Source organism: Aquarana catesbeiana, linkage group LG03 (genome assembly GCF_042186555.1).
Source record: "Aquarana catesbeiana isolate 2022-GZ linkage group LG03, ASM4218655v1, whole genome shotgun sequence".
In the NCBI taxonomy this organism is placed as follows: Eukaryota; Metazoa; Chordata; class Amphibia; order Anura; family Ranidae; genus Aquarana; species Aquarana catesbeiana.
Window position 1 is genome coordinate 720,387,007 of NC_133326.1, and position 25,872 is coordinate 720,412,878.

The 25,872-nt window shown below is 43.6% G+C and overlaps 1 protein-coding gene across 2 annotated transcripts in view; it reads left to right on the forward strand.

Annotated features, from left to right (window-relative positions):
* Nucleotides 1-25,872, forward strand: part of LOC141133718 (uncharacterized) — a 186,363-nt gene that overhangs the window by 132,414 nt on the left and 28,077 nt on the right. For both annotated transcript variants that reach the window (XR_012243114.1, XM_073623240.1), the window contains exon 4: nucleotides 14,135-14,176. Coding sequence is in view for 1 of the 2 variants with exons in the window: in XM_073623240.1 (XP_073479341.1) it covers nucleotides 14,135-14,176 (42 nt within the window). In the remaining variant the exon portion in view is untranslated. The remainder of the gene's footprint in view (nucleotides 1-14,134; nucleotides 14,177-25,872) is intronic.

Consider the following 25,872-nt stretch of genomic DNA (forward strand, 5'->3'; position numbering starts at 1 on the left):
GGGTTCCCCTTAACCCTTAACGTAGAAGGTAGAAACATGGTAGCAGGCAAATGATCCACACAGGTATTTGAAACGGGGAAAATAGCAGTCTGTTGAAAATAAGGGGAACTAATATCTAATGAATGTGTGGTAACTTCTGAAGCAATCTCCAATGCACAGTCCAGGTTGGGAGGGACATTGGGGACAAATAATAACTTGTATCTCTTTTAACTCCTCCTCTGCTTCATACATGACATCTTTTTTGGTGTCTTCTTCCGGATTCTGGGGAATGTTATAGGGAAATTATTGCTCAGGAAGTCGACTCACACTACAAGAGCTTTCTGGGGTGGGTCCTTGCTGGTAAATCAGGGCACTGACGCTGTCTTCAATATATTTGAGGTAGGTAATGGGTTGGTTTTCAGTTGATTTTTGGTAGCAGACAAACAAATTAAACATGGCCATATGAAAAAGACGAAATGCAACTTTTTTATACCAGTAATGGGACTTTTGGGTTTTTGAACAGGGGGTATGCCAGCTCCCAGACAATTTTCGCACTGGTTCCAATATATGTTGGGCACTCATGGGGCTGGAGATGGGAGTCTTTGCCTTCAAAGATAAGGAAGGTGTACACGTATCCAGTGGCTCGATCACACAGTTTATTCAATTTAAGCCGTACCTTGCTCTCTTACTTGGGATATATTGTTTGTACTGCAGTCGGCCAGTAAAGTGGATAAGGGATTCATCCACATATATATTTTGGTCTTGGATAAACACTTCATCAAATCGCTGGAAAAAATAAATTATCAGGGGGGCGTATTTTGTACAATTTGTCGTGGTTGGGGGTGATCTCGGGGAACGCACTGTGAATTATCATTAAAATGTAGGAAACGCATAATCATGTCATAGCGTGTCCTGGAAATGACAGCAGAATATATCGGCATGTGGTGGATGGGGTGGGTGGACCAGTAGGCATGCAGTTCATGCTTCTTTGTAAGGCCCATATTAAAAGTAAGGCCCAAAAAGAATTTAATTCATCCAGTGTGACACGTCGCCATTGGAACATACGGGCGTAGGATGAATTGGGGTTGGCAGCAATAAATCGCTCTACATAGAGATTGGTTTGGTTCACCATATTTTGCAACAAATCTTCTGGAAAAAATAAATAAAAAAAATTCAATTGTGAAAAATTTGTAGTGTTGGGCTGCACACCTGGGTGTGCGATGAAAAGGGGGGATTATAGCTGACCCTGAGCTGGCAGGTAACCATAAGAGGTTTGCCAGGGCACATCGGGAAGGTGGAACTTGGCCCAGATTCTTTGAGTTGGGCGCAGGGCCGGTGCTAAACTATTTTGCACCCTAGGCAAGACCAGCTACTTGCACCCCCCCCCCCCCCAAAAAAAAAGCAAAAAAAAAAAAAAACTGAATGGCTTTGTGCAGTGTCATTAAATAATAGCACAATACACTCTTTGATCACAGATCCCAGTGTGTATTGTGTGACAATCTGTCACAGTGTTTTTTTTTTTTTTTAAATGGCACTTTTTAATTATTTCACTGTGCCATTATAAAAAAAATATATTAGTGGCGGAAAACCAGTGCCTGATTGCAAGTGCGACCTTTGCGGCCTGGTCGTTCGGCCTGGATTAGGAGCATCATAGGCCTGGTGCTGAGGATTTTGGTGGGCCCTGGATTATGAAGCCCCTTTCCCTGTATGCTACGTTAAAATTTTCTCTACAGCCTTGCCTTTATTAACCACCACTTGTGCCTAGGCACTCCTTCCATCACCACCCACTGCACCTGGGACCCCTTTCCTTATTATCTACTATGCCTGCAACCTCCCTTGACTTACCACCCACTGCACCTGCAGCCCTCTTCCCTCACCACCAAACATGCCTGAGCCCCCCATCCCTCTTAACCACCATGCCTAGGTACACCTTCCCTCACCACTAGGGATGAGCTTCGTGTTCGAGTCGAACCCATGTTCGACCGTTCGTCAAATTTCGAACGTTATGGGCCGCTCACGCCAAATTCGAGTGGCGCATCACGGCCCATAATTCAATGCTTGGCCAATCACAGTGCCGTCTGTACAGAGAGCCGTAATTGGCCAAAGCCAGGGTGGCCAGGGTGGCTTTGGCCAATTATGGCTCAGGGGTTTAGTACACGCCCCACACTATATAAGGCCACCTGCATGGCGACCTTGTGTAGTGTGTTGCTGCAGAGAGATAGACAGAGAGAGACAGTGTCATTTGATTTAAGTTAAATAGAGTAGGCAGGCGAGTCAGTTAGCTGCGCTTACAGTGTATTGTGTATATATATGCATCTCAGGTGTTGTGTGTGTGTGTGTATGTATATATGTATATATATATATATATATATATATATATATATATATATATATATATATATATATATATATATATATATATATATATATATATACACTGTGTTCAGTTTAGCTAGATCCATTCCTGTTATTCTCTTCCTACTGACAGGCAGGCAGGTGTTTTTACAGTATTTACAGCTACCTGAAGAAAATTGCTGGTGTTCTTCTGATCCTATTAGTCCTATTAGCTACAGTATTTACAGTTAGTGTAGTGCGTCCTCTGCACAGTGTGCACCTAAAGCTACCTGAAGACAGTTGGTGGTGTTCTCCTGATCCTATTAGTACCACAGGCAGCTGCAGTATTTACAGTTTAGTGTAGTGCGTCCTCTGCACAGTGTGCACCTAAAGCTACCTGAAGACAATTGCTGTTGTTCTGATCCTATTAATACCACAGGCAGGCAGCTAAAGTATTTACAGTTAGTGTACTGTGTCCTCTGCACAGTGTGCACCTAAAGCTACCTGAAGACAATTGCTGGTGTTCTCATACTAATAATACTACAGGCAGGCAGTTGATTCTGCTAGCTGCAGTATCAATATATATATATACATCCCAGCTTTGTGCAGCTACATCTCACTGCAGGCCATTAGTATGTCTGGAAGGCCAACAAGGAGAGGCAGACAGTCACAAGCCAACAAAAGAGGGCAAGCAGGCTCTGTGTCTAGAGGCAACAGTGCTGGTCGTGGTGACGGTGCATCCTCATCAGCACGTGGCCGTGGGGCACGCTTGTCCTTTTTTTCGGCAGCTGGCCGCATTGAGCCGCAACGTGCAGAAGACTTGGTAGAGTGGATTACTAAGCCGTCCTCATCCTCCTCATCCTCTCTCACCCAGGCTCAGGGTACTTTGTCTGGCAAAGCGGCTGCCAACGTGGCCTCTTCCCTCGGCTCAATGGCATCAGTCACTCCTTCCCTAGCCCCACCATGTCCTCCTGAGGAGTCCCCGAACTGTTTGACCACAGTGTTGGGTACATGCCCTGGGAGGATGCCCAGCGTTTTGAAGGCTCCGATGATGATACCCAGCTAGAGGAAGGCAGTAATGTGAGCCTAGAGAGAGGGGGTGCCCAAGAAGGACAGCAATCTGGCAGTCATGTTCCCCCAGCTGCAGCATACTGCCAGCTTTGCTCCAGTGATGGGGAGGGAGGGGATGATGAGGTCACTGACTCCACGTGGGTACCTGATAGGAGAGAGGAGGAGGAGGAGGAAGAGGCACATCTCTAATGAGGCAGGATGCCCTCAAGGGGCCAGCTTAAGGGCAGCACACCGATTGCATCACACCGCAGAGTTCCGCATGTGCAGGGCGCTGCTGTCTTTGCGCGTTATTCCAAAATCTCTTTGGTGTGGGCCTTTTTTGAGATGAGTGCATCAGATCCCACCACTGCTATTTGCAACATATGTCTCAAGCGTATCTCGCATGGCCAAAACATCACCCGCTTGGGCACCATAATGCTTGACCAGACATATGTCGACCTGCCATGCAGTTCGTTGGCAAGCGTACCTAAAAGACCCACACCAAATAACAAAGCTGACCTCTCCTTGCTCCTCATCAGCTGGGATCTCAAACCCCACTATACCTTCAGTCCTCTCTGAGACCTGCACTGAGAGGAATGAAGGTGTAGAATTAGGTGTGTCACAGCCAAGTACTTGCAGGCAATCTGCTATCAGTACACCGACATCAGATTGTACCAGGCAAATTTCCCTGCCCCAGCTGCTGCACCGCCGAAAGAAGTTCGCTCCCAGCCATCCACATGCCCAGTGGTTGAATGCTAACTTGCCTAAATTGCTAGCACTTCAACTGCTGCCTTTTCAGATGGTAGACTCTGCCCCCTTCTGTGAGTTTGTGGAATGTGCGGTTCCTCAGTGGCAGGTTCCCAAACGCCACTTTTTCTCACGGAAGGCGATTCCGGCTCTCTACCGGCATATGGAGGGCAATGTCTTGGCCTCGCTGGACAGGACGGTCAGCGATAATGTGCATATTACCGCTGACTCATGGTCCAGCAGGCATGGACAGGGACGTTAAATAAAGTTAAAGGAATACTGAGCTGGGAACCTGCAACCTAGCAGCCAGCACAGCTTGTAGACAAAAAGCAAAAACTGTAAAAAAATAAGTGCAGCGCTAAGGTTGCAAAAAAGCAAATTTGCATAAATTATATAAATGTGACTTAAACATAAATATATCAAATAAACAGAGATTCATACATGGTGAAATGTGAATCAACCAAAGAAAAAGTGAAATTTCTGAAAAAATACAGTTATGGTGAAAAATGTGCTAGTATGGTGACTTTACCATAAATCAGGTGAGAGATAGAAATTAGGGTGTTAATATTAAACAGAAGCACATCAAATAAACAAGGATTAACACATAATGAATGTGAGTCCAAACTCAGAAAAAATGAGAATAATTTCTGAAAAATGTGCTAGTATAATAATGTGCTAGTATAACAACTGCACAATAAACAAAGTCCAAAAAACGAAAATGGTGATATGTAAGTCCAAAAAAATCTAATTAGATGTGCAGTCCCGTTAAAAAAGAAACATGGACAGGGATGTTACCTATCTTTCACCGTGCACTGGGTGACTCTTCTGGCAGCTGGGAAGGATGCAGGACAGGGTGCAGTAGTGTTGGAGTTTGTTCCGCCACCACGCCTCCAAAATTCTATTAGTGGTGATTCTGCCACACCTCTCTCCTCCACCCCCTCCTCTTCTTCTTCCTCCATGGCCTCTTCCTGTGTTGATTTGTCCTTGGAACCAGCGGTGCTCCGTAGGTGTTCAAAGAGCTACGCAAGCACGCAGGCAAAAAGATGTCATGCGGTGTTTGAGCTTGTGTGCTTGGGGGACAGGAGCCACACGGGGGCAGAGATTCTGTCAGCTCTGCAGGGGCAGGTTCAGAGGTGGTTGATGCCACGCCAGCTTAAGGCAGGTATGGTGGTTTGCGACAATGGCACCAACCTCCTCTCCGCCCTCCAACACGGACAACTGACCCATGTGCCCTGTTTAGCTCACGTCCTTAACTTGGTGGTGCAGCAGTTCTTGGGCAGGTACCCGGGCTTACAGGATGTCCTGAGGCAGGCCAGGAAAGTCTGTGTGCATTTCCGCAGGTCATATAATGCCAGTGCTTGGCTGGCTGACCTCCAAAAGGAATTTAACCTGCCCAAGAACCGTCTAATCTGTGACATGCCCACCAGGTGGAACTCAACGCTGCACACACAGCAGAGGGCCATCAATGAGTACCTATGCGACTATGGCACCAGGACAGGGTCAGGGGAGCTTGGTTTTTTCCCCACGCCAGTGGGCTATGATCAGGGATGCATGCACTGTCCTGTCACCATTTAAGGAGGCCACAAGGATGGTGAGCAGTGACAGTGCATGCATCAGTGACACTGTCCCTCTTGTCCACCTGTTAGAGCACATGCTGCGTGGAATAATGGACAGAGAACTTGAGGCAGAACAGAGGGAGGAAGAGGAGGACTTCCTTACCTCTCAAGGCCCCCTTTATCCAGACGGTGTTCCTACATGCCCGCAGATCACACAGGAAGAGGAGGAGGATTGTGTCAGCATGGAGGTGGAACCTGGCACTCAGCATCAGCAGCAGTCTTCATGGGATCATTTACAGTCCGAAGAAACCCATGGACTTTTACGTGGCTGGAAGGAGGTGGCTGCGGATCATGTTGTCCTTAGTGACCCAGAGGACTCTGGACCGAATGCCTCAGCAAACCTACGCTGCATGGCCTCCCTGATCCTGCAAAGCCTGCGGAAGGATTCTCGTATTCACGGTATCAAGGGGAGGGATGATTACTGGCTGGCAACCCTCCTTGATCCACATTACAAGGGTAAGGTTGTGGACCTTATCTTGCCGTCGCAGAGGGAGCAGAGGATGAAACATCTTCGGGAGGCCTTGCAGAAAAGTTTGTGAAACACGTTTCCAGATCCTGGGAGGTTACAATTTCCTGGTCCTCCTGGACAACTTGTTGCTGAGCCTTCGGTCAGTCACAGAAGGAGCGGTGGAGAAGGTGGCCGTCTGACCGATGCATTTAGACAATTTTTTAGTCCGCAGCCCCAAGGTCTGATCGGTTCCAGCAACCATCGCCAGCGTCTGATTCACATGGTGCAGGATTACCTAGGGGCAAGATCAGACTTGGACACCTTTCCCACCGAAAATCCTCTGAGTTACTGAGTTTTGAGGATGGATCACTGGCCAGAGCTTGCACAGTATGCAATTGAGCTACTGGCCTGTCCTGCATCCAGCGTTCTTTCGGAATGCACATTCAGTGCTGCTGGAGGCTTTGTAACCGATCACAGGGAGCGTCTGTCCAACGAATCAGACCTTCATAAAAATGAATCAGTCTTGGATCACGAGCTACCAAGCACATGATGCTGATGTAATTGATTGATTTTTTTTATATCTGACTGCAGGCCATTCCTGGTGTACTTTTTCTAATATACTTCTGGTGGTGTACACAGTACACAATACAGTGCAGCAGTAGTTGCTATTACACTTCTGGTGGTGTATACAATACAGTGCAGCCGTAGTTGCTATTACACTTCTGGTGGTGTACACAATACAGTGCAGCCGTAGTGCACTTGCTACTACTTTTCTGGTGGTGTACACAGCACACAATACAGTGCAGTGTGGTGTTGCAAAACAAAATTTACATCATGTCCGGAAGGCCACCAAGGAGAGGCAGACACTTACAGGCCACTAAAGGAGGGCAAGCAGCCTCTGTGTCTACAGTTAACAGTGCTGGTCGTGGACATGGTGCATCCTCTGCACGTTGTCCTATTTTTCTGCTGCTAGCCGTGTTATTGAGCCACAACATGCAGAAGAGTTGGTGGAGTGGATAATATCCGTCCTCATCCTCTGTCACCCAGGCTCAGAGTAGTTTGCCTGCCAATACAGCTTCCAAAGCAGCCTCTTCCATCGGCTCCTTGTCAACAGTCACTCCTTCCCTAGCCCCACCATCATGCACGGAGGAGTCCCCCGAACTATTCGACCACAGGGCATGTGGCCTAGTACGGTTCAGGAGGGGGGGCGCTCTCTCATCCCCCCCTCTTTTCCTGCAGCCTGCCAGGTTGTGTGCTTGGATAAGGGTCTGGTATGGATTTATGGGGGGACCCCACGCCATTTTTAAAAAAAATTTTGGCGCGGGGTTCACCCTTAAAATTCAGGTCTGGTATGGATTTTGAGGAGGACCCCCACGCCTTTTTTTTTTTTTTTTTAATTTTGGCGCGGGGTTCCCCTTAATATCCATACCAGACCTGAAGGGCCTGGTATGGAATTTAAGGGGACCCCCACGCCATTTTTTAAAAAAAATTTGGTTCGGGGTTCCCCTGTGGGGAAATCCCATGCTGTTTTTATCAATGAACTTATAAGTGTATTGTCGGACCGACAATTCATTAATAGCCGTCAGTAGTTTTAAATGACTTTTTTCCTTTGAAATGTCATTTTGCTGTCAGACTGTTCTAAACACGGGAAATATGCGCCCCTTTACAGGCATACTATAGACACCCCCCAGCTATGAAATTTAAAGGGATATTACACTTTTATTGTTTCACTTTAAGCATTATTAAAATCACTGCTCCTGAAAAAAGGGCCGTTTTTAAAACTTTTTTTTGCATTGATACATGTCCCCTGGGGCAGGACCCAGGTCCCCAAACCCTTTTTATGACAATAACTTGCATATAAGCCTTTAAAATTAGCACTTTTGATTATTCATGTTCGAGTCCCATAGACTTTAACGGTGTTCGCGTGTTCAAACACATTTTTAGCCTGTTCGCATGTTCTGCTGGGAACCGAACAGGGGGGTGTTCGGCTCATCCCTAATCTCCATGTATAAATACATAAGAGGGATATGATCACCATGTATTAATACATAAGGGGGGATATGATCACCATGTATAAATACATAAGTGGGATATGATCTCCATGTATAAATACATAAGGGGGGGATATGATCACCATGTATAAATACAAAAGGGGGGATATGATCATTATGTATAAATACATAAGGGGGGATATGATCACCATGTATAAATACATAAGTGGGATATGATCTCCATGTATAAATACATAAGGGGGGGGATATGATCACCATGTATAAATACATAAGGGGGGTATGATCTCCATGTATAAATACATAAGGGGGATATTATCTCCATGTATAAATACATAAGGGGGGATTGCATTTTTGGGGCTTTTCCTTTTAGTTTTTCAATCACCTTTTCTGTCACTTTTTAAATAGTTTTTTTTTTTTTTTTCTCTGGTTCCTTCAGTCTCAATTAAGGGGGGTGGTTAATTGCTCACAGGTGCCTATTTAACTGGGTGTAGGACTCAGTCTGAGCGTGCTCAGTCTGAGGCTGTGGAACTCAGTGTAAGTGGAACTGGTCTAAGTGGTGAGTTAAAACCAGAGTTTAAAACAGGAGGTTATAACAGGGGTCATAGTACCGGTGTAGTGTGAGTATCTGAGTGTTGTCTGAGTAGTGTGTGGATCGTTAGTACTTGTGTATTGTGTACTGTATACTTGTGTATTGCGAGTGCACGTAGGTCTGTGAGTACCTGTGTATTGTCTTGTTGTGTACCTGTGTATTGTCTTGAGTATTAGTTCCAGGAAGCTAGCTGTTAGGTAATTTGGACAGGGTAAAATCCCCAAATCCTCACTAAATTTAATAGGTACGATGCCCGGCGGGTGTGGAGAGGCGACTCTTTGTACATCTTGCTGCATGTATGCGTTCCTTGATCATCCGATCGAGGGCGAATACTGCTGTGCAAAATGTAAGCACATTGTTTCCCTGGAAGCCCAGATTCTGAATCTGGGGAAGCAACTGTCAGCACTGAGAAGTCCCTCCATACTAAAGGTGAGCCAGGAACGTACATGGCAGGTGCCGGCAGGGGCCAGCACAGAGGCGGGTGGAGACAAAGAGGTGCAGGCACTAGCAAAGAGTAGATGGGTGACAGTCAGGAGGGGTAGAGGGGGAAGTGCCAGAGAGGCCGATCCAGGACTGGAGCATCCCAATAAGTATGCTCCATTGAGTGACATTGGTGAAACCAGTCAGGGACCAGCACTGCTGGAGATGAGGGACTCTCCTAGCTGCCAGGGGAAGAACTCCTCCAGTGAGAGTGGGTGGGCAGCAAAGGGAAAGGAAAGACAGATTCTGGTGGTAGGGGACTCAATTCTTAGAAGGACAGAGAGGGCAATCTGTACCAAGACCTGAAGCGCCGAACAGTATGTTGTCTACCGGGCGCTCGGGTTCGGCACATCACGGATCTTGTGGACAGATTACTGGGAGGGGCTGGGGAAGACCAGGCTGTCATGGTGCACGTTGGCACCAATGACAAAGTCAGAGGCAGATGGAGTGTCCTAAAGAACGATTTTAGGGACTTAGGTGCTAAATTGAGGAAAAGGACCTCCAAGGTAGTATTCTCAGGAATACTACCGGTACATCGAGCCACACCAGAAAGGCAGAGGGAGATTAGGGAAGTAAACAAGTGGCTGAAGAGCTGGTGTAGTAAGGAGGGGTTTGGGTTCCTGGAGGACTGGGCCGACTTCTCAGTCGGTAACCGGTACTATAGAAGGGACGGACTGCACCTAAATGAGGAGGGTGCAGATCTGCTGGGAATGAAGATGGCCAAAAAGTTAGAGGGGTTTTTAAACTAGGCGATGGGGGGGAGGGTCCAGAGACATTGATAGCCAGCGCGGAAGATATTCCAGAGGGTAGTATTGGGGGCATTAGTGGTAGGTTAACCAAAGCACAAAAACACAAGGTGAGTATAGTAGCAAGTCCTAGTTGCAATCTTGAAACACCCAATACGAGGACAATATGCGACCGGTCTAAACTATGTGGCATGTTCACCAATGCCAGGAGCATTGCGGACAAGATGGGTGAACTAGAGATACTGTTGTACAAGGAGGATTTGGATTTTGTGGGAATTTCAGAGACCTGGTTCAACAGCTCTCATGATTGGCTGGCAAACATTCAAGGGTATACCCTATACCGCAAGGATAGAGAGGGTAAAAAAGGGGGAGGGGTATGCCTATATATCAAGAATAATGTGTAAGCGAATGTGAGAGATGACATCACTGAGGGAGCTAGAGAGGAGGTGGAATCCTTATGGGTAGAGCTCCAAAGGGATGAAGCTAAGGGGAAAATAATCCTGGGAGTATGCTATAGGCCCCCTAACCTGAGGGAGGAAGTGGAGACGGATCTCCTATCACAAATTGGATTAGCAGCAAGGATGGGAAGTGTTATCATAATGGTGGATTTTAATTATCCAGACATAGACTGGGCGGAGGGAACCGCACATTCATTTAAGGCTTACCAGTTCCTTAATGTCTTGCAGGACAATTTTATGGGTCAGATGGTAGATGCACCAACTAGAAATAAAACATTACTGGATCTACTGATTACCAACAATACAGACCTGATCACAGATGTGGAAATACGGGGCAATTTAGGTAACAGCGATCACAGGACAATTAGTTTCAGTATAAATCACACAAATAGGAAACATGAAGGGAACACAAAGACACTGAATTTCAAAAGAGCCAACTTCCCTAAACTACAAACCTCCCTCAAAGGCATACATTGGGATAAAATATTAGGAACAAAGAATACGGAGGAGAGATGGGTTTGCTTTAAGAGCATATTAAATAAGGGCATTAGCCAATGTATCCCATTGGGTAATAAAATTAAAAGAGCGAACAAACATCCTGGATGGCTTAACTCCAATGTAAAAATGCATATAAAAGCAAAGGAGAAGGCCTTCAAAAAATACAAGGTTGAGGGATCATGCTCAGCATTCAGACTTTATAAAGAATGCAATAAGAAATGTAAGGGTGCAATTAGGATGGCTAAGATAGAACATGAAAGACACATAGCGGAGGAGAGCAAAAAAAAAATCCCAAGAAATTCTTTAAGTATGTAAACAGTAAAAAAGGGAGGACAGACCATATTGGCCCCATAAAGAATGAGGAAGGACATCTGGTTACAAAGGATGGGGAGATGGCAAAGATATTGAATTTATTCTTCTCCTCAGTCTTCACGAGTGAATCGGGGGGCTTCAGTAACCAAAACTGCAGTGTTTATCCTCATGACACAACACAGGAAGCACCTCCATGGTTAACAGAGGATGGAATTAAAATTAGACTTGAGAAACTTAACATTAATAAATCACCGGGACCAGATAGCTTGCATCCGAGGGTACTTAGGGAACTCAGTCAAGTGATTGCCAGACCGTTGTTCCTAATTTTTACAGACAGTCTACTGACTGGAATGGTACCAGCTGATTGGAGAAAAGCCAATGTAGCACCAATATTTAAAAAGGGCCTAAAATACATCCCTGGGAATTACAGACCAGTTAGCCTAACATCAATAGTATGTAAACTCTTGGAGAGGATGATAAGGGACTATATACAAGATTTTAGTAATAAGAACAATATCATTAGCAGTAATCAGCATGGATTCATGAAGAATCGTTCTTGCCAAACCAATCTATTAACCTTCTATGAGGAGGTGAGTTGCCATCTAGATAAAGGAAGGCCCGTAGACGTGGTGTATCTGGATTTTGCAAAAGCATTTGACACAGTTCCCCATAAACGTTTACTGTACAAAATAAGGTCCGTTGGCATGGACCATAGGGTGAATACATGGATTGAAAACTGGCTACAAGGGCGAGTTCAGAGGGTGGTGATAAATGGGGAGTACTCAGAATGGTCAGGGGTGGGTAGTGGGGTTCCCCAGGGTTCTGTGCTGGGACCAATCCTATTTAATTTGTTTATAAACGACCTGGAGGATGGGATAAACAGTTCAATCTCTGTATTTGTAGACGATACTAAGCTAAGCAGGGCAATAACTTCTCCGCAGGATGTGGAAACCTTGCAAAAAGACCTGAACAAATTAATGGGGTGGGCGACTACATGGCAAATGAGGTTCAATGTAGAAAAATGTAAAATAATGCATTTGGGTGGCAAAAATATGAATGCAATCTATACACTGGGGGGGAGAACCTCTGGGGGGATCTAGGATGGAAAAGGACCTGGGGGTCCTAGTAGATGATAGGCTCAGCAATGGCATGCAATGCCAAGCTGCTGCTAATAAAGCAAACAGAATATTGGCATGCATTAAAAGGGGGATCAACTCCAGAGATAAAACGATAATTCTCCCACTCCACAAGGCTCTGGTCCGGCCGCATCTGGAGTATGCTGTCCAGTTCTGGGCACCAGTCCTCAGGAAGGATGTACTGGAAATGGAACGAGTACAAAGAAGGGCAACAAAGCTAATAAAGGGTCTGGAGGATATTAGTTATGAGGAAAGGTTGCGAGCGCTGAACTTATGCTCTCTGGAGAAGAGACGCTTGAGAGGGGATATGATTTCAATTTACAAATACCGTACTGGTGACCCCACAATGGTGATAAAACTTTTTCGCAGAAGAGAGTTTAATAAGACTCATGGCCACTCATTACAATTAGAAGAAAAGAGGTTTAACCTTAAACTACGTAGAGGGTTCTTTACTGTAAGAGCGGCAAGGATGTGGAATTCCCTTCCACAGGCGGTGGTCTCAGCGGGGAGCATTGATAGCTTCAAGAAACTATTAGATAATCACCTGAATGACCGCAACATACAGGGATATATAATGCAATACTGACACATAATCACACACATAGGTTGGACTTTATGGACTTGTGTCTTTTTTCAACCTCACCTACTATGTAACTATGTAAAAATATGTAACTATCTCCATATATACATACATAAGGGGGGGAAATTATCTCCATGTATAAATACATAAGGGGGATATGATCTCCATATATACATACATAAGGGGGGATATGATCTCCATGTATAAATTCATAAGGGGTCCATATAGTGAACTTGGTGTTGAGTTATTCAATTTAAGGTCATCACAGAGGACAAGGGGGCACTCTTTACGTCTGGAGGAAAAAAAGGTTTACCCTCCAAATATGGAAAGGTTTCTTCACAGTAAGAGCTGTGAAAATGTGGAATAGACTCCCTCCAGAGGTGGTTCTGGCCAGCTTAGCAGATTGCTTTAAAAAAGGTCTGGATTATTTCCTAAATGTACATAAAATAACGGGGTACTGACATTTATAGGTAAATTAGAGCCATGGAATATCCAATTGCCTCTTGCGGGATCAGGAAAGGATCATGTTTAGATGTGTTTTTTGCCTTCCTTGGGACCAACTGTTAGTATAGGATTGTTTATGTAGTATTGTATATATTTTTCCCCCCGTTTTTTGGTTGAACTAGATAGACTTGTGTCTTTTTTCAACCAGACTAATTATATAACTATGTACCATAATTCTGTGGAGGAGGAGGTAGTGGAAGAAGATCCTGCATACATAATTCTGTGGAGGAGGAGGTAGTGGAAGGAGATCCTGCATATATAATTCTGTGGAGGAGGTAGTGGAAGGAGATCCTGCATAAATAATTCTCTAATGAGAGGAGGGTATTGGAAGGAAATACTGAAGACATCATTCTTTGGTGGAGAGGGCAATAGCAGAAGACCCCACATATATAATTAATTAGAGTCGGAGGGTAGTAGATAATGGGTAGTAGGGTACCTTGTTTTGTGCATTGATGGATTTGTGCCCTTGAACATTTGTGAGTTTACCAATCATGTAATATTTCCTTTTACAATTAGCATACATTCATTCAATAGTATGCCTTTCTTTATACTACAGCAGTGCCTTGCAAGCATGGAAATATTTGCTCTTTTAAATCCTTAAACATCAAGGAAAATTCACTACTATGAATTTTTTTTCATTCACAGATAAAAATATTAAAGAAGACATTGCACAACTGAAGAGTAATAGTAAGTATTTAATGCTCCTTGTTTGTTTTAATTTCGGTTCTGTAATATGGTCTCCTGAATACAGGAATTCAGACGTTTAATGAAAAATGCAAGAGACATAATTCTGTGGAGGAGGTAGTAGAAGGAGATCCTGCATACATCATTCTGTGGAGGAGGAGGTAGTGGAAGGAAAGCCTGCATACATAATTCAGTGGAGGGGGAGGTAGTGGAAGTAAACACTGCATAAATATGTAACGATATGGACTGTTATCAGAAAGCTTTGTACCTTCAAGTCTTCTAAACATTGTTTGTCCCCATGATTATTCGTACAGCCAGTGACCCCATACCGTTGTGCCAATGGAGTGAGTTATGGGGCGCATAGTCCCCTTTGAATTTGCTGCTATGCATCCATGTATCCTAAGTCTACAAATCCCAGGGACCGTTGCATTGGCCTGAAGGTTGCTGGGAGGGATGATAAAAGGAGCTTAGAAGTCCGCGCACACTCTTTCTCCTGGGCCTGATGCAAGACGGATCTCTCAGTGTGACAGAGAGAGAGAGGTCACGGCCTTCCACGAGGCCTGAGAGATCTAGTCCTGCTACCCGCTGACGGACATCCTGTTACTACCATCATTTACAGCGCCTACCCACCAGTGCGGACGTGTGGAGAAAGTCACTATAGAAGGTATAGAAGGTAGGGCCAGGGGATCCGTTGCCAGAGTGTTGCCATCCGTGTTCCTGTCTAGAAGACCTCGGATCGTTTTGGGGCATTGGTGAGAGAGCAAGCTGCTCAATTTTTATCTATTCACTACTACCATTACAGAACACAGTGCGCACACATCTCTACCCAAAAACACTTTACTGCATTGCTGGAACACTGTACTCAGATGCCTTAGGCCTTCACCACTTGGAATCTATTGTTTCATCTGCAACCAATCGGATTACAGTTAATGAGCTTCAACTAGCTAGCGAAGAATAACAGATCTGCCACGTGGAACTCTACTGCCATTACTCAGAGGCTATATATATATATATATATATATATATAACACCGCTCTCCCATTAAAATAGCAAAGGCTGTCTAGATTAACAGCAACACCATTCTGGAGATCTCAGGGAGTGAACATACTGAGAGGAAGATCAGAAGTGGCTGAGAGCTTTAATGCCAGGACACCGGGCTTACCTGGTGGAAACTGAAGCCTCCGCGGAGTTGGATCAAGTCAGTGCAATGTTAGAATGGCAGGAAGAAGTGCCAGTGTGCTTTCAGGAGGAAGAGATCAGCTTAACGGAGGAAGTGATGGCAAGGGTATTCCCCCTCAGAAGCAAGAGAGGAGGGAGGGAGAAGCCACCTCTGACAAAAGCTCACTAGAAAAGTCCTGTGCCTATGGGTACTGACTCTCTTTCTACACAGATATGAGTTGTCTGGTCATAAGCGTGGTGAAGATTGGGCCTGGGAATGCTAATCAAAGTTATCAGAGACTTTGATTTTTCTCAGGACAGTTGCCAACGCCTGTGGGAGAGGACCACAGTTTGAAACCTGGATGAGTCAAGCTTTATGGGCTACGAAAAAGTGGAGTGTTTCAGAGGCTGTGAAATGACAACGACTTAGTGAGAGCCTTCGAGGCCCAGCAGCCGACGTGATCTGTAACCTAAGGATGGGCAAAAGGACTTGTGTTGCCATGGACTACATTGAGGCTTTGTGTGCTGTTTTTGGAAGAGTCGAGACCATCGCCGATCTGACGTACAAGTTCAACCACACCCATCAGCAAAGAGGGGAAAGTTTGTCCAAATACATCTCTCGGGTAGGCCGGATGCTACACCAAATCATCCTCAAGAAAGGTCTTGACCTCAAAGACGCAGACCAGGCACGACTAGATTGGGTGCTACATGGTGCCTGGCCCAATCATCCTATTGTGCTGAGGCTGTTACTGAAAAGGACCCAGATGGTAACAACCTATCCTGAATTGATAAGACCCCCTTCACACTGGGGTGCTGTGCAGGTGCTACAGCACTGAGGGCTTTCACACTGGAGCGGTGCACTGGCAGGATGCTAAAAAAAGTCCTGCTAGCAGCATCTTTGGAGTGGTGAAGGAGTGGTGTATACACCGCTCCTGCCCATTGAAATCAATGGGGCAGCGCGGCTATACCACCGGCATAGCGCTGCTTTTAACCCTTTCGTAGCTGTTTTTTAACCCTTTCTCGGCCTCTAGCGGGGGTTAAAACCGCCGCGCTAGCGGCCGAATACCTTCACTTTACCACTGACGCCCAGGCACCAGCAGTGTGAAAGGGGCCTAAGAGTTTAGAGAGGCAGAGGCTCTGCTGGAATTAAAAGAGCCAAAGGCTGAGAGATGTGAATCCTGTTACTGGAAACAAAGAGAAAGTGGTGGCCCACGCTGTTCATGCTGAAACAGAGTTTTCCGATGATGACAGTGGAACTGAATCTGATCCCAAGGGATTGACCCCCCCTGACATCCATAAACTAGTTGTAGAGCTGGGACCCACAGAACTGATGGTGCAGGTAGCATAGGCTAATACTCAAATGTAAAACACAAAAAAGAGAAGCAGCGCCATCTAAGTGCAGCAATGTTAAAACATTTTTAATATGGGACAGACAATTTTGAACTCACAAGATCATAGAGATTACAGCGCATGTAGGAAGGTATAAGAGGTGCATCCACTCCTGGGGGAAGGTGGTGGACTTGCATGTGGAGAGGCAGCTGATGTTCTCGGCTGCGCTGGTGGCTCCCAACGCTTCCTGGTTCTCAGAATCGGCTCGACACGTCACTTCCGGATGGAGAAGGAGTGGGGAGAAGCGCACGTTTGGAGCATGCGTGCTCCTTCATTGGGCAATAGCTGTGGCCATGTTTGCAGTGGTTTTTATAGTCCATTTTTCCATTTTATTTGAAAAAGTGATAGAAAAAATAAAATAAATGATAGGAGAAATAAATAATAAGAAAAATAAAATAATGTAAAATGAAATGAAATGAAATAAAATAAAAGAGAAAAACGAGAAAGAAAAAGGGTAGTATAGATAGATATAAGAATAGAATTAAATTTTTATTTTTAGGAAAAATAAAAGAAGATAAAACTAGAAAAGAGATTAAAGCAATTATATGCTGGGAAGGGGGTGGGGGTACTTGGGGGGGGGGGAATGTACCAAGAGACAAACTTGGAAAAAGGGGAGGGAGGGGGGGTGGCTGATGAGAAACATACTTACTATTGATGGATATCTAAGAGGGGAAAAAGGACCGTAAGGGACCTAAAATGATTAATGATAAATCATAACATAAATAGAGAAACACATATGTGAGAGTACCTGGAGCTGTACAACCCAAAAAGAGTTAAAAAAATAGAAGGTTTCCCCAGGGTTTTTTTTTTAGCAGCAAAACATTAATATTAATATGAAAACAGAGTAGATCAAAAGTGGAAAGTATGTTCAAATGTGCAATAGATTTATTAAAAAATACAGATTCTGGTTTAGGTAAACAAACAACAACATATAACATTACTCATGGCAAAGATGCCCCCAGGATAACATAGTATGACAATTGTATAATTACATTAATAACATTGTTATCCACATGAATACCCCAATGCATTTCGACCCATTCCGGTCTTCTTCAGGGGGATTTAGATTCTAGAGAAATGTATCAAAAAAAAGTATAATTGAATATAAAACTTTAGTCAGTATACAGAACATCATTGTACCATTTCAAATTGCGTAGAAAATAATGTCTCCCCATATATATGGGGGTGTATTTACCATTAAGTGGATGATATGGTGAAGATGCATCGCACAAACCAAATTGTTAAAAGCATTCGATTTCAAAGATCCCAATGACCACGCATATTCCCTCCGCGCTCTCCAGGTGGACCCACAGTCCATCGGACTTACAAGGGGCCACACGCTTGGTCCTGGAAGGGAGGACGGGGGGCAAGGCATCTGCAATTGGGTAACAGAAAAAAACCTTAGTATTAAGGTATTCTATGAGTATCTAGTGCATATGCGACTACCGACTGGCCCGTACTGAAACAAATATTTAATTCATATTGGTTGGACCTAATGGTTGTATTATATGATTTAACTATTGTTTAGATTGGTTTATAATTTGGTTAATTTTAATTATTAAAAGTAAGATAAATTAAATAGAAATACAATGAGATAGATTAATTGAAATACAATAGATGGGGTATTAATGCCCCATTAAGTGAGAGTGTAGAAGTGAGTATGCTGAGTGTGTAACGTGCGATAATAAGAAAGGTGTTGGAATATTATACAAACGTGATAAGAAATGCTGAAAAGATAATGTGGAAAAACAAAACAAAATGCAGTGTAAATAATGCAATAATTGCATAATTATATAAACTATTAAAGTGTACATGGTGTACCTGTAAGGGTGAAAGAATCCATGTCTTGGTTGAGCTAAACAGAATAAAAGTTACTAAGTATAAGTGTTGGGGTGTTGATAAAACCTTTCCTCTGCAGTAATGGGGAAATATAGTAGCTATACTGAATAGTAAATAAATAAATAGCCCAAGAAGGGGAAGAATGTGCCGGGAATGTGCCGGGAAGACAGATGGAAAGGGGAACCCCCACCCTGTGTCGCGGAGTGGAACGCGATAGCCCATGAAAAATTAATTTTGCGTTTTTTTCCCCATCTGTGATTCCTGCAGACACGTCCTTTTTCCAAGGGCCACTGTGGGGAGCCTTTAATGTGCCGGCGGCGTACCTTTGATCACTGCCGGACTGTCGGTGACGTCACACGCATGTGTCATCCCGCGGACGCGCATGACGTTGTGACGTCACGCAATTGCATCGGAGGGGACAGCGAATTGCCGGGGCTCATGCCTTCCGGAACGCCGAGGGGGCCACGCAGATGCTGCTAGTGTAGCGGCGGGGACAAGCAGGGGAGATTTTGACGGGGAGGAGTTTGGCACTTGCAATCTATGGGTAATTATATGCACAAAATATGCATCAAATATGCACCAAAATGTGATTTAAATAAGTTTGATTTGTATGTGGACATTCAAAAATATACAAGAAGATTAAATATTAAAAAAGTATATGTTAAACAAAACACCTGTGGAAAAGGGAAGAAATGGAAGAAGAATTGACATGCCCGGAAGAATAATGCATAGTCAATTGAGAAATAAATCTCTTTTTAACCCACCAGTCCATAATAGCCAACATATAGAAGTTTTTAATAAAATGGCGACACAGGAGGTTGACAAATTGAAAATTAAAAAAATGAAGGACCCACAAGACATTAGAAAAGGGATTAAAGAATTAGAGGAAAATAAAAACGTGGTAGTAAGATTGGCCGACAAAGGTGGCGCAATTGTAGTTTTATCAAAAGAATATTATAATAATGAACTTCTAGGACAACTGAGTGATGTGAATACCTATATAAAACTGAGAGGAAATCCAACCAGAGAATACAAAAGTGAACTACAGGAGCTGATACAAAAAGGAAGTAAAAAGAATATATTAACAAACAAGGAGGAAAAATACCTCATACCAGATACATGTAGGGTACCAATTATATACACAGTACCAAAGCTTCATAAAGACCAGAAGAATCCACCTGGACGCCCCGTAATAAATGACATACAATCAATTAGTGCAAGATTAGGGGAATATGTGGACAAATTTATGCAACCCTTGGTACCACTTACACCAGCCTACCTAAGGGATACCAAGCACCTGATTCAGGAACTAAATAATATTACAATCAAGTCAGATCAAAGATACTTGATAGCCACAGCAGACGTTTCGTCACTATATACAATTATAGGCCATGAGGAGGCTATAAAGGCATCAAGATGGGCTACGGACAAATATAGCAACATTATCTCTAAACAAAAAAAGGTTTATTTTAAGATGTCTAGCATTTGGTTTACAACACAATTACTTTTGGTACAATTCAGACTTTTATAGGCAGGTTAATGGTATTGGATTGGGTGCAAAGTACGCTCCAAGCGTGGCCAATATTTTTATGGCTGAATGGGAGGAATATGCGGTGTATTTGAACACCCCCACGCAATTGGTCGCGTACCGTAGATTCATCGACGATTGCATATTAATTTGGAACTGGGGATGAAAACTCTCTCATAGAATTTTTTGAAAAATTGAATAACAATCAAAAAAACATAAAGCTTACTTATGAAATTAGCAATACATCTATACATTTTTTAGATTTGGATATACAACTCACTAAGAATGGACTGCTAACAAAAACCTTTTTTAAACCTGTAGAGAGGAACAGCTATATAGCTGTGGACAGTTGCACACTTTGATCCTTGGTTGATTAACCACTTGCTTACTGGGCACTTAAACCCCCCTCCTGCCCAGACCAATTTTGAGCTTTCAGCACTATCGCACTTTGAATGACAATTGCGCGGTCATACAACACTGTACCCAAATGAAATTTTTATCATTTTTTTTCCCACAAATAGAGCTTTCTTTTGGTGGTATTTAATCACAGCTGGGGTTTTTATTTTTTGCTAAACAAACAAAAAAAGATGGAAATTTTTGAAAAAAAAAAAACATGTTGAATAGTTTGTTATAAAATTTTGCAAACAGGTAATTTTTCTCCTTCATTGATATGCGCTGATGAGGCGGCACTGGTGGGCACTGATAGGCTGCACTGATGGGCACGGATAGGCACAGATAAAGCGCCACTGATAGGCACAGTTACTGCGGCACTGATAGGCACAGTTAAGGCGGCACTGATGGGGACAGATAAGGCGGTACTGATGGGCACAGATAAGGCAGCACTGATGGCCACGGATGGGCGGCATGGATGGGTGGCACAGATGGGTGGCACGGATGGGTGGCACGGATGGGTGGCACGGATGGGCACTGATAGGTACCACTGATGGGGGGGCACTGATGGGCGGCACTGATGGGGGGCAAGGATGGGTGGCACTGATGGGCAGTGATGGGTGGCACTGATGGGCACTTATGGGCACTGGTAGGTGACACTGATGGGCACAGATAGGTTGCACTGATGTGGGTGCTGATGGGTGGCACTGATGTGGGTGCTGATGGGTGGCACTGATGGGTGTCACTGATGGGTGGCACTGTGGGCACTGATAGGTGGCACTGTGGGCACTGATGGGTGGCACTGTGGGCACTGATGGGTGGCGCTGATTGATGGCACTGTGGGCACTGATGGGTGACGCTGGTGGGCACTGGTAGGCAGCACTGCTGCCTATTGCTTTGTGTTAGAAGATCGCCGTGATCGGGTTTTTTTTTTCCTCAGCGCGAGGAGGAAAAAAGCCGATTACCGGCTCTGTTTACATCACGTGATCAGCTGTCATTGGCTGACAGCTGATCACGTGGTAAGGGGTCGGGACCAACCCCTTACTCTGATCTGTGATCAGGCGAGTCTCATAGACTCGCTGATCACCGCGCGCGCCCTGCCCCTCGCCCCTCGACGTCAATAGACGTACTCCCGGCAATTTAGATCCGCGCTGTTGCCGTCATTTGGCAATGGCCCGGATCTGAAGCGGTTAATATCCCAAAAGGGCAGTTGATACGTTTAAGAAGAAACTGCACAGAAAAAAGCACTTTTTTGGAGAAAGCAAAAATAATTGGTAAAAAATTTGTCCATAAAGGGTATAATGAGAAGTTTATAGAAGACAAAATAAAGGAGGTATCAGATCTCTCAAGGGAGGAATTAATCCAAGATAAGAAAAAGAAAACAACACAGTATCAAGAGATTCCTATGATTATAGTATTCAACACAGGCAAATTGAACGCATATTTAAAAAGCACTGGTCACTTCTTTTGGCGGATCAACAATTGCGAACCGTGTTGCCCGAGAAACCTCGCTTTGTTTAAATGTTAAATGCAAATGTTATGGATCCTCCTAAAATATCGCACGAGTTCACTTTTTTTCAAGGAAAGGGTTTCTTCCCATGCAAGGGATGCTACGCTTGCAGAAACACTATGCAAAACAGTCAGAAATGCGTTAACTTTAGGTCTACCAGCAATAACAAAGTATATCAAATAAAAGATTTCATTTCGTGCAGAACTGAGGGGTTGGTATATGTATTGCAATGTCCGTGTTCATTGCAATACATAGGAAGAACGAAACGCCCAATCTGGAAGAGAATGCAAGAGCATATACAAAACATTAGAAACGGATTCCCAAAACACAGTGTTTCACATCATTTTGCTTTATGCCATAATAAAAATCCTGTTTTGCTAAAATTTTGGGCTATTGAAAAATATAAATCTCATTGGAGGGGTAGCAATAGGGTAAGAGAATTAAGCAAAAAAAGAATCAAAATTGATATTTGATATGTGTACTCTCTCACCTATGGGATTAAACATAGATTTTGATTTAAATTGTTTTATATCAGATTTTTAATAGATTTATGTCTTTTTATCTCTTTTTAAAAAAAATAAATAAAAAGAAATATTTTGTATTATTAGTCAAACATCGTACGTGAGTGTGACTATGATTTTATGTAATATCACGGATCACCACTGGAGGGAGTTTCTCTATTCCTAGCTCTATTTTAATACTCAGCTTAGGCCATGTTTTTTTTTAACTTGTCTTTAATTTATTTTTAAAATGTTTCTTAATGAAAAGGTTTTATATGTATATTAAAATTGTATCTTGTATATATTACACTGCCATCTTAATCAGGTGCAGAGCACATATAAGGGCATGATGATGCATTGAACTCCCTTGTCACTATGGCAACCAGCATGCACACTATGCTATAAATACTAAGCAAGTCCCTCACATGGTTACCCTTGAAAAAGTCACGTGTCTAGTGACACAACGCGTCGGGAGGAGCCAGTGACATCACCCACAGTGCTTTGTGTGTACTATTGGTGTATGAGGAGCTTCGATCTGTATGCAACTGATCACATTTATATGTGATCCACTCTGCAGGAAAGTGTGAGTGAATTTTAATCTAACCACACAGGATATCCTATGTCATACCATCTGTGCAATGGTTCTTTTTTCTTCTTTTTCTCCTTAAGTACTGTGGGAACACAGCGAGGCTTGTATTCAATCCAGTCCAGTATATGTGAAAAAGCAGCAGAGACTCTGATTTGACCATCTGGTACTGCGGTCACTCATTGAGGCTTAAAAATAATTCAGTATATGTGAATTAATTAGCAAAGACTCGAATATTATTATTTGGTTATTGTGCTGTGGAATAATTTCTTTCATTTGGTGTTTGTGTCACATCACACCAGTCAAACCAGTTAGTATGATGGAAGTGTGTGTTATTTATATTTTATGGTGAAGGATACTTTTACTTTGTTGGGGCACTGTGCAGTATTAGAAGGTTGATATTTAGCGCATTATTAACCCTCAAATTTATCACTATTTTGTGTTATCAGTACACAATTCAATAATTGCAGGTTTATCATTTGGTTATCTTTTAATATTTTATCATAATATTTTATATATTCACTTAAGCGCTTTGGTTAATATCTCTATATATCTCTATATACTCCAATGTTGTCTCTCCTGTTAAACGTATTGGCCTAGTAAAACTGCTTAAATACTGTTTGTTTCCTGATTAAAAGCTGACTGAGCTCTACATTTCAAAATATGATCTATTAAACGTGTGTACATACTGTGTATGGAATCAGTACAATATATTTCTAGCTTTTTACTGGGAAATAATACACTCTGATGGCAATTTTTTGATTACCAGCTGCCTGTTGTCTCTCTGTCAAACTGAGACTTAGTAAAAACTGCTTACATACTGTGCATGGAGCTAATGCAATACTTATGGCAATTGTCTCTGAAATAATACACTGCTTTTTTATGATAAAACATTCCTCAACTCCCCTTTAATTGCAGCCTAATAAATCTGATCATGTACTTTGCATCAGCTGCACAATATTTCTACATATTCTTTGTGAAATGATACACTGTCATTTTTAGTTCTTGATAGAACTTGCCTGGTATTTTCCTTTTAAATTGTGGTCTACTAGAGCTGCTTACATATGAAACACCCTCCCAGTTAATGTAGGATGCTAAGTAAATTTAGTTTAGCTCATATGTAGTCAGTGGAGCAATAATTGATTGTTTTAGTCTGCTCAAGGTTCCACAAGCTGTTAATCTGATTACATTTCCCTGCATTTTAGAGGATTCTGGCATCACAGTGGGAGGAAGAATAGAAAGGCAGCCTGAATATTTATGAGGATCCAGGCAATCCCTGGGGAGATGTGACCAGAAGGTGGCTGGGGATACCATAAATGGGCTGAGGCTTGAAGCAGAGTGTTTTGGTCCTGGGTCCAGTCCTGCAAGAGGAGTCACCTGTCCAGGGGATCTCCCCATAATGTTTCCATTGCCTGGATGTCATTGAGGTTATTTTTTCTTATAGACAGATAGAGCTTTCTTTTGCTGGTATTTAAAGGAGAAGTAGGGCAAAAGTTCTTTTGGCCCTACTTCTCCTATAGATCACAGGAGTGCATTTCGTTCTGCACTCCTGTGACCTGTTTTCAGCTGACAGTGGCTAAAATCTGCTGCGGGCCAACATCGCTAAGCCAGTCCAGGCTCTGGAGAGATCCTGTTTTTACAGTCTGGATCCACCCATATGGCTAGACTGGCAGCCAGCTCAGCCTTCTAACCAGCTGCTGTGAGACTGAGCCATTTTCTCCCACACCCACCACAGCCCAGGGCTCCAGTGAGTGATGGAGGGGCAGAGCAGAGAGCCAGTCACTGACAGTCAGCTCTCTCTGCTCACTGAAGACTGAGAACTAAGTGATCAGCAGTATTTGATTGCTCAGTTCTTGTTCTTAGAAGTGGAGGGGGATCCACCTGGTGATGTTTGTTTATTTGCATTCACAAACTTCTCTTTTAACAACCACTGGACTTTTTATTTTTACTGTATAAAGGAAAAAAAACAGTTTCCATTACTTTCAGTTAGAAAGCAGTTAGAAAGCAACCATCCTCACATACTCTTAACCACTTTCAGATGGTATGGATTTGAAGGGCCAAACTTATGCCTTGCTGCCCAGGAAAGGCCCTTCCTGAACCATTTAAGGCCACATGTCCTCAATATGATGAGTTCTTTTTCCCCATGTTGATGAGGACAATGGCCTCTTTCCCACAACCCTGGTATGGTAGTGGTAGGGGTCTGCAGGTGAAGAGCCTACCAGCACCTGGAATCCCCCTTCTCAATAAAGGGGGCACTCAAATATACTCCCCTGTATGAATGAGTCAGGGGTATTAATTATTCACAGAAAATGTAAAGGGTAAATAAAAACACATACACATGTACAGAGTCTGGTTACAGAGAACTTTCAAACTTTATTAATGCAGAATCCAGTAATTCACAACAAACCCAGAAAGAAGACACCCGACTTGGAACACTCACAGAATGTAACAGCAAAATGTAACAGAGCAGATTTCAGGTGTGCCGACAATGTCTGTGTTGAGGGGTGGAATGCGAAATGTCTGGTCCGAACCCAAGTGGGGAGGTTTCCAGAAGGATTGCATGTACCTATCCTTTCCCTGCTTGTCTGTAACCTCTCCCTGCTGCTGATCACTGTCCCTGCCAGATGGGTGACCTGTTCCTACACTACTGACACGCAAAATGCACACCAAATCCTGGGAGCCAGGGCCTTAAATAGGCTTTGCCTGACCCAAGATGGCTGCTAGAGTCACATGGGGGTCGCAGCATCCAATCGGATAGCTTCTCCAGTGACCCAGGAAACCATCGATCAAGGGGTTAAT